At 42.4% G+C, this 15,400-nt stretch overlaps 1 protein-coding gene and 1 pseudogene across 2 annotated transcripts; one reads left to right on the top strand and one right to left on the bottom strand.

Annotated features, from left to right (window-relative positions):
- The first annotated feature begins 1,148 nt into the window (after nucleotides 1–1,148).
- LOC118840912 lies at nucleotides 1,149–1,756 on the top strand (annotated as a pseudogene).
- A 2,056-nt stretch (nucleotides 1,757–3,812) lies between these two features.
- LOC118844952 (adenosine deaminase domain-containing protein 1-like) lies at nucleotides 3,813–15,195 on the bottom strand. Of its 2 annotated transcripts, none has more exons than XM_036752978.1 (5): nucleotides 14,998–15,119; nucleotides 12,352–12,536; nucleotides 10,917–11,105; nucleotides 5,024–5,191; nucleotides 3,813–3,950 (listed from the first exon to the last, which is right to left on the bottom strand). In XM_036752978.1, the coding sequence occupies exons 1-5, from the start codon at nucleotides 15,057–15,059 to the stop codon at nucleotides 3,835–3,837; spliced, it is 720 nt and encodes a 239-aa protein (XP_036608873.1). In that variant the 5' UTR covers nucleotides 15,060–15,119; the 3' UTR covers nucleotides 3,813–3,834. The 2 variants fall into 2 exon arrangements, with proteins under 2 accessions (XP_036608873.1, XP_036608878.1); XM_036752983.1 differs by lacking the exon at nucleotides 3,813–3,950 and adding an exon at nucleotides 4,116–4,531 and having other exon boundaries at nucleotides 14,998–15,195.
- Nucleotides 15,196–15,400: the final 205 nt, after the last annotated feature.

The following is a 15,400-nucleotide window of genomic DNA, read 5'->3' as shown; positions in this document are numbered from 1 at the left end:
CAGCTGAACTTCAAAGCAAATACAAACAAATTACAAACATACATTATAAACAGACCAAATACAATTCATAGTTACCAAGAAAGCATCAACATCTGGGTTGAGCCAGGAGGCTCTTACAGCGGCTGCCCAGAGTCCCATGCCAACACTCCTCCAGGAGTGAAAGCCTCAAGGGAGAGCACCAACCTCTGGGTTTATATATCTTGTTCAGAGTCAAAGGTGAGTCAAACATGCAACTCACCCACGTGACCTAAAAGCGTCACAAAAGTGCAACTTAAACCCACATGGTCTAGAAGCCTCTGATGTCACAAACATGTCACTCAAACCCATGTAAGCTAGACTTTCCCTTGAGGCAAGGTCATCAAGGACTCCCACTCAAGGAAACAAAGACCAAATTCTTCAAAGGCATTTGATTGAGTAAGTACTAAAAGCCCTCCTTAATTACCAATACAACAGCCTGGCCCCTTCCTACCTTTCCTACCTTCTTTGACTTTTCTCCCCTTCATATGCCTTGTAACAATCCTGCAACACTGACCTTTTCGCTGTTCCTCACATTAAAATCTCTCTCCATACCTATACCCTGCCTACCTCCCAGACGTCAAGTGCTCTCCTTGCTGCCCTCTGGCTCCCTCAAGATTCAGCAGCAATGCCACCTTCTGCCTTTCAACATCCTCCAAGATTCTACAGCTTTCCTATGTAAGGTAACCTTCCATCTCCTCTCTTAGTAATGTGCATCGGCTGGTTTGTATACATTACTTCTCCCCACTAGAATATAAGCTCCTTGAAGGAAGGATTACTTTTGCCTTTCTTGATATCCTTAATTTAGCACAGGTCTTGGTCTATAGTAAGTGCTTAATAAATGATGATTACTTAATTGGAAGCAATATGAAGGCAAGAAGACCTGTTAAAAAGCCATTAGTGGCCAGAAGCATAGGGAAGGGGAGTTGCTGCAATTCCTGCTTCAATAGTGCTTGATGGAACCCACTGCTCAATTCCTAGCTGGAGCTGCCCGTAGCTACCTCTTTACCTCCACTAGTCAACACTTCTGCCGTACTGTTTGAGCAGCTGCCATCTATTTCAGACTAGCCCAGCCTCAGCACAGCCACCTCCTTCTCCTTTTCTTCTTCACTGCCTCCACCATTTCTACTGCCATGATGACCTCATCTCCCTCTAAGATGCGACAGAACTACCGCCAGGCCTCAGAGGCCAATCAGACTCAACCAGCAGATCAACCTGGAGCTCTATACCTCCTACATCTACCTGTCCACATCATACTACTTCAACCAAGAGGAACTTTGCCAAGTATTTCCTATACCAATCCCATGAGGAGAGGGAATATGCTGAGAAGTTGATAAAACTCCAAAACCAATAAGGTCGCTGAATCTTCCTGCAAGATATCAAGAAACCAGACCGAGACAACTGGGAGAGTGGGCTAAATGCAATGGAGTGTGCTCTGCACTTGAAAAAAAATATCAATCAGTAATTACTGGAATTGCACAAGCCAGCAACTGACAAAAACAACCCCCATTTATGTCATTTCATTGAAACCCACTACCTGGATGAACAGGTAAAGTCCATCAAACAACTGGGTGATCATGTACCCAACCTGCACAAAATGGGGGCCCCTGATTCTGGCATGGACAAATATCTTCTTAACAAGCACACCCTTAGAGACAGTGAGAAGAGAGCTCAGTCACACCTGGGAACTGTGGGTGTGACTCCTACTGCCTGTCAGTGCATGTATATTTTGGTTATCTGACCTTTTCATAATCTGTACCAAAAAAACTACCATAATTTACATCCCAATAAAGTGACTTGGTACTGATGAAACAAAACAAAAAAAAGGCTAATAGCCACCTTTCTCCCAACTTCTTTGCAGAGGTGGGGGGGTGGTCCATGGGTATGGAACATTGCACATAATATCTGATATTTTTTTGATGTATTGATCAATTCTGCAGAATTTTTTCCTCTCATTTTTTTCCTTTCAAAATTATTTGATATCAGGGATGGATCTCTGGCAGGGGGGAAATGGATAGAGGGAGAAATTTAGGCCATATAAAAATAAATAAAATTTGCTTTTTAAAGAAAGGAATTATTAGACCTCTCTTCTTTACGGATTATGGTGAGGAACACTGCATGTACTGACAGGCTCAGCTAATGAAGTGATGCCAAATTAAGGGGTTTCTTCTTTTTTTCCTCTTTGTTTTCAAGAATGGAACCTATTTGAAAAACCTGAGAGATCAGGAGATGTTTAAGGGCCTAAGATATTCTCTCTTCTTAGTTCTGTCTCTTTGGCCTGTGAGCCTAAACACTGATACCTCTTCTTTCCTTTCTGATATTCCTAACCAATTGGTATCCTATTGGCAACAACTGCTCCCTCCCACATCTTTATCTGTTTCTGGCTCCCAACTGGCATATTCATTACCATACACTAACCACATTTTAATTATCAACATGACAGCAACTTAGCATTACACGCTTTCTAACAGTTGAAAAATGAACAGGTTGGTCTTTAGTGTTCATTCCAGATTATAAATTTCTATTGTTATGACATGACCTACAAAGCCATGTATTAACTGATCTTGCCATAGTGTGTTAATTTTTCCCAGATCTAACAGGCTTTACAAACACTGAAGGAGGTTGTTAGTCCATGAAACAGAAAAAAGCCAACTCCCTTGAATCCAGTGTCTTGGGCAAAGGAGAGTAATGGTAAGGTACAACCTTACTGATTTCTGCTGAAAGCATGTAATACTGTTCCCCTGAGAGCCATTGACAAACCACCACCCCAGGATGCAGGCAGAAAGATGTCATATGGACTATAGCTCAGGAAGCTCTGGAACAGGGATGGGAAACCTGTGGCGGCCTGAAGGCCACATGTGGCCCTCTAGGTCCTCAAGTGAGGCCCTTTAACTGAATCCCAAAGGATTTGTTCTGTGAAGTTTGGATTCAAAGGGCAGCACTTGAGGACCTAGAGGGCCACATGTGGCCTTTAGGCCACAGGTTCCCCAACCCTGCTCTAGAACAAAGGTTCTTAATCTGGGGTCTAAGAGCTTGGTTTTGTTTTGGTTTTTTTCTATTTTGATAACTATTTCAGTGTAGTTAGTGTCCACTATAATCCTATACATTTTATTCAACGCATTTAACATTATTCTGAGGAGTTCCTTGGCATTACTAGATGGCCAAAGGAGCCCAAGGCACACAAAAAATGGATGAGAAGCCCTGCTCTAGCAGTAGACTAGAGGTTGATAAGCTGGCTGCTTGCAAACTTTGGTCTCCAACTTCAAGGGAGGAAACAGCTAGCTTGTCTGCTCCTTAACCTCCACGTCAGAGTTTTCTCTAACCTCTGTAACTTTCAGAAGAATCAAAAGAAGTTCACATGAAGCCACAGTCCCTCTCCCCTTAGCAGTGGTCTTACTCTGGCTTAGGAAGCTAAACACATGAGCAGCATTAATTCAACTTCTCATATATAACTCCAATAGAGTAAATTAACCTTCAGTGTCTGCCACACCCAAAAACTCATTGTGCCCAGGGTTCAAGGTGATCCAAGCGTTATCGAAGGCGATGCCAGCTGAGACCAAATTTTGGAAGCTTTTATATCAGGCTGGAAAGATTTCAAGGCTGGTCCACTGATAAACTTACCATGGCTACCACTCAAGAACCAGCCTCACTAAGGGTGAGATGTTTCATCACCAGCTTGGCCACAGGGAAAAGAAAGTTTTGGTCACATCAAATCTTGAAAGCTTATCTACCAAATCAGAGCAATCATATCCTTCTCAGCAGATCCTCGACTCAACAAAAACACAGACCTTTGAAGCAAGTTTGTAACGTAATATTTCTTTAGGTGGTGCAGCTGGTACCAAACAAGAACATAAGGACTTTCCTACCATAATGCACCTTGGAAACATAATTCGATTCAGCTGAAATGACAGGTTCTGCAGGGATGAGAGAAGGACCTATTGAAAGAAATAAGTTAGGAAACATAAAGCCCTTAAAATTTTAAAGGTGGCTGCTTCATATTTTTGGTAACATGGTAGTGTATAAAATATAGCAAAAAAGCATATTCTATGAGAAAAACAGTATTTGAACAAGATCAGAAAACTAAAGCTATTTTCTTTTTAAATAATTTTTAGTTTATTAATAGTTTATATAATTTGCAGTTTATTAATCATAAAAATATCTACATATACATGAAAATACAAAAAAGTAATACAAGTGAATGTTCATTTATTACAGCAAGTCTTTGAGGGGAGACAACAGTTAGGCCTACTTTGAAGCTAATTTAAGTGGGGTTTTATTTTCCCCCACACAGTTTTTGGTGCATCTTACTGCCAAAGTTTTCTGGTTGCTTCTCTACAATTTCTAGTTCTCTGGTGTTGTTCCTCATAGTTCATGGTGTCACCATTTTGGAGAATCAGGACAAGATTGGCCAGGTAAATATGGAATCACTCAGGGAGGAGAAAACATAGTCATTTTGGGAGCTCTGTCTAGGAGGTTTCATTAAGGCCTTGAGGCCAAAATGGCCAAGCCTAGAGAGCTACAATTATAAGAAAGAGAGAGGAAATAACCAGGGTAATACAGTACCTGCTACTCTGATCTTCGTTCTGACCAACAATATAATGTCATGCATATATATATACTCAAGGGATACCTGGCTAGAAAAATAAGTTCTTAAAGGAGTGAGAGGGAAGGAAGATACCCTGATTATACAAAATCCCAAATAGTCCTCTGACGAAACCAACATAGCTATACAGGAAGCAAAATAATGAGGGCAAATTTTTTTTAATGCAAAAAAAGGAGATTTAACCAAGCCTGAGTATAAAAAAAGAATAGCTTAAACCAATAATAATGACAGAATAGGTATAAGCTTGGTCGAGAAGTTCCTCACTAGAGGCTCCCTACACTAATGAAATAACAGGCCCAGTCCCTACTTATGTATTTATCAACCAAGGTGAGGGTGAGAGGGAGGGGGGATGTATGGGGAAGAGAGGTGGGGAAAGAACTACCATTCAATGGCCAGAACATTCACCTGAGGTTTCCACATTCCTTGGTTCAGGATCATTCAACTGCAAAAGCTCATCAAGGGCTAGCTTGGCTGCATTGGATCTAGATTCCTTTTTATTTTGTCCCAGTCCAGTTTTATATTGAATACCATCCACCACAGCACAGAAGGCAAAATAAGGACCCATAACATTACCTGAAAAAAATACCCAGGGACATTGGTATGAGTTTTAAACTATGAATACAATTACCAGAATCTGGTCAAATGAGTCAAAAGAAAGAAAATGTTATTGATATGAAAATAAACAGCAATTTATTTTTCCTGTTTAGAAAAATTCTTCCAAAAATAAAGCAGCATTAAATCCATAGTGCTGTTAAAAAAAAATTTTAAACAGATACGTCAGTAACGCTCGTGGGATTATTTTTAGCCAATTATCTTTCTTTACTTGGAATCACAGAGTTTCAGAGTCAGAAGGAACCTCAGAGGCCATCTAGCCCAATTTGTTCCTGACTGGGAATCTCTTTGACAACATCTCCAGGAAATGGTTATACAGGCTCTGCTTCAAGACCTTTGGGGAAGGGAAACCCTCTAATTCCCAAGGCAGCCCCTACCACACTGAGCTAAATTTAACTCTATTTGGCTAAATGTTTAGTGTGTGCTACTGTGTAAACCAAAAGGTCAAAGTCTGGGTATTCAGATTTCAAAAGATTCTTTCTACACATTTCCAACCCTGGTTTTGGGCTTCTTGGATGCCGCATCATTGGAAATGACCAACACTATCTGCCTTTCCCAATTAAAGTCACATAAAAAGTCTTTCGATGTCTGAATAAATGTTATCAGTCCAGTGTCAAGACAGATCTGGACAACTGGAGATGGTCTTTTTAAGCTAAGGTCTCACTGAGTTTCACTTAGGCAATGCCCATTCAGTGATGATGGCTGGGTAAGAAATGTGGCAAAAAATTGTCTCTACTTAAAAAAAAAATCAACATGGGAGGGGAAGATCCTCAGGGTTTCTAGCCAAAACAGAAACAATTGCCATTTACATCCACTGAGCCATCAGAGTCCAAACAGTGACCAAGCGAGGCTTGGCCTGGGACCCATTGTTGGCCAATCAAGGGCCAGAGTGACTTGGATTTAAGACATGGTCCATAAAAAAGAAATCTAGCCTGTAAACCCCAAGATATCTTGCAAAGTTTTAGCAAAAAAAAAATATGTATGTTCCTTTGGCAGAGCACCCACAGGTATGATTTCCTAGAGGGACAGAGGAAAAGGAGAGGAGGAGGAAAGGACAGTCATTCATTGTTGTTTGTCCTTAATTCTCAAAGAGGACCATAACATCAGAAAGGTGATGTTAGGACTTGCAAGTGAATTGGATTTAAGGGAGGGAGGGCTGTGAAAAGTCACCCCACCACACTTAAATTCAATTTGTTTGCAAGTCATGACATCACCTGACCTGATGTCATGGTCCTTTTCAAGAATGAAGGATGAACAACAATCTGTGAATAGTAGTAGCTGTCCCACTGGGGACCCAACTGACCAGCCAGTTCCAGTTCAGCAACGCAGTTCCTTCCTTCCTTGTCTCCTCTTCCTCCTCTCCTTCTGTCCAAATAGAGTCATACCCTTACCTGCAAGTGCTCTGCCCAAAGGAATATACATTTTGATTGCTGAAAGAGTTTAAGGGCTAGATTTCTTTAAGGACCATGCCTTAAACCCAAATCACTCTGGCTCTCATTGATTGGCCAAACCTCACCGGGTAACTGTTTGGATTCTGATGGCTCAGAATGAGTGTAAACAGCAATTGTTTCTGCTTTGGCTAGAAACCCTGAGGGTCTTCCCCTCCCAGACTGATTTTTTTTTTTGACTAGGTAAGAAACCTCTGTCTCATTTCTTACCTAGCCTTAATCACTGAATGGGCATTGCCTCACACAGACTGAGACCTGGGAAAGACCTTAGCTTAAAAAAGGCCAAGGTGTCCCACTGCATCCAAGGCCATCTCCAGTCATCCTGATCTGTATCTTGCCACTGGACACTGATGGCTCTGGAATAGAGAGTGAGGGTGGTGAATCCAATTCAGTGGCAAGTCATGACATCACCTTCCTGATGTCATGGTCCTCTTCATGAACTAAGGACAAACAACAACAACATGAATCAGTCTAGCAAATGATTTGATATGTGGGGTGAGGGAGAGAAACATCAAGAACATCAAGATAACAAACCTGGTGTGGGAATTGATGGAATTAGAACAGCAAATGGTTAATTATGGGAACTGAGCGATCCACACTGACTCCATCTTGTGACCCAATTCTGGAACTAGTTCAGTTCCCTTTCTATTCAATTATGGGTCTAATCCAACTGTTATCTTGTGAGAAAACTTTATTCAATTATGGGAATTAGGAGAAAACCTTATTGTATCATTTGAACCTAGCCCTGTGTGGCTAGAAAGCTGGAGCACCTCTACCTATTGCTAAGAACCTAGGTTATGCTGACCAGAAACCCAGGCAGAGCCAAAGACTTATGCAAGGAGTTTTTTCACAATTGCATATCTGAAGAAACTAATATATCTTATTGAAAGTTGGCCCCATACTAATCAGTTATAGTTTCCATGTTCATTTGATTTTTTATAGAAACCTGAGGGGGTGGGACACCTCTTTTTCTGATTTCAGGAAACTGTACCTGTTTACTTTTCCCCTCCCAACTTGGAAAGTCCCTAATCTTTCATCCCGTTGAAATCAGACTACCTAACATATTTTTCATTTTAATTAATTGGTCTTATTTGATTGGTTTTAATGTATAAAAATCTGTCTCCTCCTATATTTGGGGTCCAGGCCTAAACTGAGGAGAGGTGTTCCCAGTTTGTTGGGCAATTAACATGCATTGCTTAATAAATCAATATGCTCAGAAGATCAAATGTCTGTTTCTTCAATCATTTCATCTTTCACCTGTCACACTGTCAAGAAGAAAGGTAGTACCCTCAACAGAAATAGGGAAGTTCAATAGACAGGTCAATTGGGCATCAGGGATGGGGGAAAGATGAGTTTATTCTGCTGGATAGAAGTTCCTCTACTTTCAAAATCCAGGTACCTTGTATTACTAATACTCATGTTTTGCCAAAGCCTACCATCTAACCCCTCTCTTACTCACAAAAAAATAACAATTTTAAAACTGAAAAAAATAGAAGAAAATATAAGGTGTCTCATATCAAAAACAAGTGACCTGGAAAAAATGAAACAAACAACAACAAAAACAAAACAATCAAGGAGAGATGATTAAAGAATCATTAGGCTACCTGAAAGCCATGATGAAGAGGTGGAAGGGGAAGCTAGACATATTTGAAGAAATCATGGGAAAGAACTACCGAAATCTATTAGAGGGCAAAATGAACATGGAATCCATCGGTCATCTCAAAACAAAACAAACAAAAAAAAAACCAAGCAGCTATGAAGAAAAAAGTTCAGTTATCAAAGAGTTTCTGTCAGGATCACACATGACGTATATCAAGCACTGCTCTAAAGGCAAGGACTAAGCAAGAGCGAATTGTTTCCATTCTAATGGGGGAGTTGGTACAAGACAACTTTCGGAATCCTAATGTCATCAAGGGTCACAAAGCGGGTGACAAAAATTTAGTTGAAGAAGTTAAAAAAAAGGATCACCAAGAGATGGGCCATTGCAAGGAAAGAATAAGGTATTCCTCAGATATCTTGATCTGGAGAGAGATTCTGGGAGTGGTTTTGTTATGTTTTGATGATATTAAAAGAAAAGAAAAAGTAGGGGGAATAAACATACTAGGAAGGAAAACAACTTCTCATAAACTAGGGCACACAAGTCAAAAAAGACACAGACAGCATCCCTTTCCCTCCTCTGGCACTTTTTGAGACAGGGTGGGAGAGGAAAACCTCTACCAAGACAGGGTAGCTGATGCCAACCTTCTCTGTCCCCTCAGATCCTTCCCACTATGTGAGATTCTCTGTGATAATTTTCAGTCTCGGAACCAGATAGCTAAAGAGCAACTCATTCTTTCTTGCATGATTTGGCTACATCTTCAGACTCAACGAAGTCATGCTTCCTGATCCCATTAATGGAATTTACCCGACAGAATCCACAGTTTTTGGCTATCTGGTAGCCAGTCAAGCCATCCCAGCATTCAAGGGATCTCTTTCTTGTCATTAGCATCCCTCTAAAACCATGAGGTCAACACATCAGGGCCTGCTGACTCCCCAGGAAGGATGGTTCTTTCTTGTCTGATGCAATAAAGCAGTCCTTGGCACAGTAACATTTAAGGTGGTCCTCTTATTGAATGGCCCCTCCAGTCTTCCACAGTCCACTTGGGTAAATGCTATCTTCACAGTTTTTCTGTGGTATCTTGCAAAGCTCCCTCAGGTGCCAGAAAGCAAGCAGCCCTCTTATGTTTTGTAGAGAGGCCTTTACCCTCCAGAGTCTGGGCCTCGGGAGAGCTGCTGTGGCATGTTGGATGACCTGGAAGCAGCTCTCAGCCACATACACCAGCTAAGAATTTCACCAACCATAATTGTCCCTGGCCTAAATTCAATCTACCAACTCCCCCAATTATTTCTGCCCTCCTTGACTCCCAAATTACTTTGTATTTACTTATAGGTATTGTTTCCTCCAGTTGAATATAAGCACCTTGTGGGAAGGGGCTTTTTCAGGTTTTGTCTTTGTATGCCCAGTGGTTAGAAACACAGTAAGTGCTTAATAAAAACTTGTTGAATGAATGACAAAAGGAGAATGAAATTAAAGAATTGACAAGTGTTACTATACCACATGCCTTCTTTAGAAAGTACTGATAATTCAAATGCTGCTTTTTTATTGAGTTCCCAGATGTTGGTAAAACAAGTGATTATAATTAAGCTCCATTCCAAACCTATCCAAACCTGCATCAAGTGATATTTCCTGCACAACAATAACGGTCCAGTACTGTGGATCCACACATAGACGTCTCTTGTACAAATGCAGAGATTTTATACCCAGAGACAAGCACTTTAGTCTAATTAATCACAAATTGTGGAATTTAACACCAGATTCCTCTTCAGATACCAAGAACGCAAAACCAAAACTGCAACAAAAGCATGTCAAACTTAGCCACTCTTAGCAATACAAGGACCCGAGACAATTCTGAAAAATGCTATCCACCTCCAGAGAAAGAACTGAATGTAGATCGAAGCATACTTTTTTTTAACTTTATTTTTCTTGGATTTTTTTGGTCTGTGTCTTCCTTCACAATGTGACTAATAAGGAAAATGTTTTATATGACTGCACGTATATAGCCTATAACAAATTGCTTGCCTTCTCAATGAGAAGGAGAAGGAAAAGAGGGAGGCAGAACACTGGAAATTCAAAAATTTTTAAAATGAATATTAAAAATTGTTTTACGCGTAATTGAAAAAAAAATTTTTTTAAATGTTAAATAAATTTTTTTAAAAGATGTCAAAACTGCTTAACATTATGTGGCAAAAGCCTTCTGCCTAATGGAGCCATTGTATTCAATTTGGCATCACTGGTAGTCTTGCCTTTAAAGCCATCACCCAGAGGAGAAATCCAAGAAATTGCTATGTGGCAACTGCCTTGGTAGGTATTATAAACTACCCCACCCCCAGCCCACCCCTCGTAACCACAGTTACTAAGAACCCAAAAAAGAGAGCTGACCAATGTGGTCACCAAAGTCCTTAGCTTTGTCAATGGTTTAATCAATGGAAAGGACCCTAAGAAGAGGCTTTCCATCCCCATCCCCAAGAACTTTGGGGTGTTTCCCTCGACTTGCAGCTGAAAATTTCCCTGTTTCATGTTTCCCCATCTCCCCATTACAAGAGGAGCTATTTGTCTTGCTCTTCTACTGGTGTCCCCCGTGCCTAGCACAGTACTGGGCACCTAAAAAGCACTTCAGACAACCTTAGCAAACACTTGCCTGTTGTTACAGTTTCCTTAATGTCAAGTTGCACACGCTGCATTTGTGCAAACTGATGGAGAGCTGACACTGGATTGATCTCTCCACGTTTGTACTTCATAATGAATTCCTTGGGAATCTTCTTTGGAGGAAGGGCAGTATTTGGATTAGGCAGGACTACTTTGGAAAGCAGTGGTTCTGGAAAGTTACCTAAAAAAACAAACGACAGCTTCAAGTCATTTTAAAAAAAGATGAAGAAGCAAAATAAAAAGCCTAATGCCTTCCTCTCAAGACTTCTTTTCCTCTAGTCCCAAACCAATGCCAACATTAGTCACAGATCTAGATATATAAAATTCAGTCATGTATGCTCTGGCAATGTAGACAACAGGGTGCCAATAAACTATTCAGGTACTTTAAGTGCAATCTATGGAAGTTTTTAATTGCAAGAAAGGTGAGGATAAATACCATATAAATAAGTAAATAAAACCTCATTCAATTAATAAAGTTACAAAATTTTATAGCTGGAAGAGATCTGGTGCTCTAGTCTACCACGTTTTAAAGATGTGGAAATGAGTTCAGTGATTTCACCCATACTAATACTTCTACTTAAGGCATGAACTATACAATACAAATATCACTTCTATACCCTTTTCAAACTTCCATCTCTATCTCCTTTGTCCTGATTCAATCCTACCTTGCCCCATTTGTGTATATGTGTGAGGGAATCAGAGAATCTCAAGAGGTCTTCATTACAGTGGGCTGCACTTGCTCTGGAGTCGATGCCCTGAACCGGGCACTGACATAACCTTGGGGAGATCACTTCACATCCCTAAGCCTCAGTTTGCTCATCTGTAAAATTAGGGGGTTGGTCTCTTCCAGCTCAGTTTCTACAATCTTATGGCCTAAAGACAATCTAGCCCAGCCTGAAAGTGACCAAGAATTTCTTCTACAACCTCACCAACCACTCCTGATCCAGCCTCTGCTGCAATAGGATCTGCCACAAAAAAGGCGGCTCCTCCCAACTTTGAACAGCTTCAGATGACAGGCACTTTTTCCTCTTGTGTCATCTGCTTGTTTTCAGAAACCTGCCTTTAAAGTCTTCTCCATGATCCATAAGGCTCCTCTGACAGGTTCCCGCAGTCCAGAACTCTGACTGGACCCTTTTGCTAGAACCTTTCCCTGCTGGGCATGGGATGCTTGAAAGTAGTACAGCAAGGAGGAAGTGAGGATAGCAATACTTTGGCCACCTTCTACCAGCTCCTGTCACAAGAGGTGGTAAACAGATCAGGCCCCCTTGGGTGAGTCGTATGTCCCATTTTGTGGCTTCCCTAAGAGAAGGGACAAGGACATGAACTATGGGGATGGCAGCAGGGTGCAGAGGAAGAGAAGACCTTTCAAAGGAATGTAACATATGTTAGCAAGGCTGAAAGAACCTGGTGTTACTGCAAACAAGTACCTGTGACTTGTGTAACCTTAGAAGCTAAATTTGACACACTATAATCTTCTGATGATGAATATACTGGAGGAGGATTCACTGCTGTTGAAGAAGGTTGAAGTGGCAAGTTCTTTTTCAACATCTGAGCAAAGCTAGGAACCCGGGAACTCTGAAACCAATCATTGTTACCAGATATTTTCTTGGGCCTAGAAGTCATGAGAAAATCAGGATTAAAAAAAAAAAAAGACAGAAAAAAGGTTGCCAACTAAACAAGAACAATCCAATAAACATTTATTAAACTCCTATTAGGTGCCAGGCACTATGCCTTGCAAAACCATCAACTTAAAAATCGATTACAATATTTAAAGAGCACTTGAGGGGGCAACTAGGCGGCACAGTGAATACAGGACCACCCTGGAGTCAGGAGGACCTGAATTCAAATCCAGCCTCAGATACTCTACACTTACTGTGTGACCTTGGGCAAGTCACTTAACTCCAATTGCCTCACCTCCCCCCCTCAAAAAAACCTTATTAATAATTGGCAAGCTCATAAGAAAGAGGGGGGATAAACATGACTATGAAATGAATTTAAAAAGTAAAACTATTTAGAAACAGTTAAAAGATTAACTATTTTATACAAATGAGGTGCAAGAGGAAGAAAGGATACAGAGGAATTAGATGAGGGAGGAGGGTTGGTAGTTCTGGTAGCCTACTTTCATTGGGAATGGGTTTAAGAGGGAACAATCAATACATATATATATATACACACACACACACACACACACACACACACACGCACACACATACATATAAAAGAATATAAAAGTCTTCTAAATTTAGAAGAAATAAAATGGTAGGAGTATAGAGAGGGAGGGAGAGGACAAGGGAGGGATTTTTAGAGGAGAGAATGAGGGAATAGGTAAAAGGGGGGTATAGGAGGGTGTTTAGATTTATGGGAATGGGAACATGGGGCAGAGATGCTTGGAGTGGCAGTAGGTAAGTAATAGGAGGGCAAGGTGGTGGGTAGCAGTAAAGTACAGAAATCAGGAGGGATAGGAAACAAGAGATATGCACAAACATAAAAACAAAGATCAGGAGAAGAGTATGTTTGGGAAGGTATATGTCTATATAAGTATGTAAACATATCTAAACTTTATTGTAGCCTTGGGGGAAGGGGGCTGGGGAGAGGGGGAAAAAGAACAAGGTTCAAAAGTGCACACAGCAGAGAACAAAACTCACGAGGAAGCAAAGAAAAGATGAACAATTCTCAACAAATGTATTATTTATCATATAGGCTTTCCTGACATGAATATCTATTGTTATATATTTTGAATCCTCTCTTACATTGTGCTATGCACAGGACATGCTTTTTTTTTCTTTCATACTTTGTATTTAAGTTTCAATATTTAAGTTTATTATATGTTTTGTTCCTTTTCTCTATTCTGTTTTTGTGTTCTGGCCCTTGAGTCTAAAATAAAATTAAATTTAAAAAACAAACAAATAAATAGAGCACCTGAAAATTTTGGAGCTTTACAAATAAATTAAAATCCCTACAGCCATTATCATTCCCATTTTCTAGTCCAGTGGACCCAAGAGCTAAACTACGTCAGGATTCCCTTCACTGGTGCTGAATGCAACATATCCTTGACTGCTCATTCTGGATGACTTTTACCCAAATCCTCCCAACTAACCCTTGTAGAGAGGAGAGAAACTGCCCACTTAGAAAAGTCAAGTCATTTGTCCAGGATCATACAGGAAGTCAGTACAAAAGATGGGCTTTCCTGATTGCAACAATGTATCCACTGTGCTCTGTGACCACCCTTTTGCAGAGACTAGGACTTTTTTGAAAACATCTTTCCACAAAGGGAGAGAGCAGGCTGGAGGAGTAAAGAGAGAAGGGCCTTGGACCTGAGTTCAAGTGGTCCCAATACACACACGAAGCGCTTAATTAATGCTTTTTCTACCTAAAACTCTTGACTTGCAAACAGGGTAGGTCCCCAGGGAGGGGGTCTTCTCTCTGTTCGGGAAATCTGGGCCCCAGGCTCCATCCGTGACCTCGCATTTGAGAGTCTTTAAGCAAAAAGGGAGAGAGCCAGAGTGAAAGGCCCGGGTTCAAATCCGGCCTCTGACTCTCCTCACCTGGTGACCCCGGGCCGGGGCCTTCACCTCTCTTAGCACTCACTAGGCGCTTCATAAATGTTCTCCCTTCCAACCTCTCAGGATCGCCCAGGAGGCGCCGGCCATCTGCACAGGCCAAGGGAGTTCCTTCAACAGGGAGGTCCCGGGTCCGAGCAGCCCTGCTCTTGCACTGTCGGCTCCCCACCCCCCCTCCCCGAAGCCTCCCACGAGCACCTCTTTGGCTGATAATTTCGACCACCCCCCACTCCTCCCGTCCGCGGCACCAGCCCAGCCGTCAGCCTGTAGGGCACTGCCTCAGTTTCCTTCTCTGTAAAAGCTCCAGATGTGGAGGGCCACTAGAGGCGTGGAGTCGAGCTCTGGGGCTCGCTTTCTCCGCTGTCGGAGGAAGATCCGTATCCCAAAAAGACTAGGCCAGCGCAGTTCGGGGTGGACGACAGAGGCAGGATTCGAACCAAGGGCCCGGGTCTCCAGCGGCGGACGCCCCGGCCTACAGCCCGCTCCCGCCCCCGCCGGCTGGCTCCGCCTTGCCTCTGGGCCGCCGCTGCCGCCACCTCCTCCGCCTGCGTTGTCGCTTCAGTGGCCGCCTCCATCGCGGCCCGGGACCAGGGTGGAAGGTGGGTCGAAGGAAGCTCCAGCAGCGCGAGGCCGCGTCTTTCAAATAGCCTGGCGCCTCCTGCGGGACCAGGCCGCTCTCGCGCTGGCTCGCCCAATCACCAACCGCCTCACGCTCGCTTCGGCCCGCCCTCGCCGGCATCGAAGCCAATCAGGCTTCAAGCGCTCCGGACCGCGGCTTCGTTCCGCCCCGCCCCATGCGGGCAGCACACTGACGCACTGGGGACGGGTTAGGCAGGGACGGGGATGGTCCGCACTACCTGTGGCGCTCCGAGTCCTGCTACGTGCGAAGAAGCCGATCCTGCCCGCTGACTAGCCC

Source organism: Trichosurus vulpecula, chromosome 1, assembly GCF_011100635.1.
Source record: "Trichosurus vulpecula isolate mTriVul1 chromosome 1, mTriVul1.pri, whole genome shotgun sequence".
In the NCBI taxonomy this organism is placed as follows: domain Eukaryota; kingdom Metazoa; phylum Chordata; class Mammalia; order Diprotodontia; family Phalangeridae; genus Trichosurus; species Trichosurus vulpecula.
This window is presented reverse-complemented; position numbering and strand designations above follow the sequence as displayed.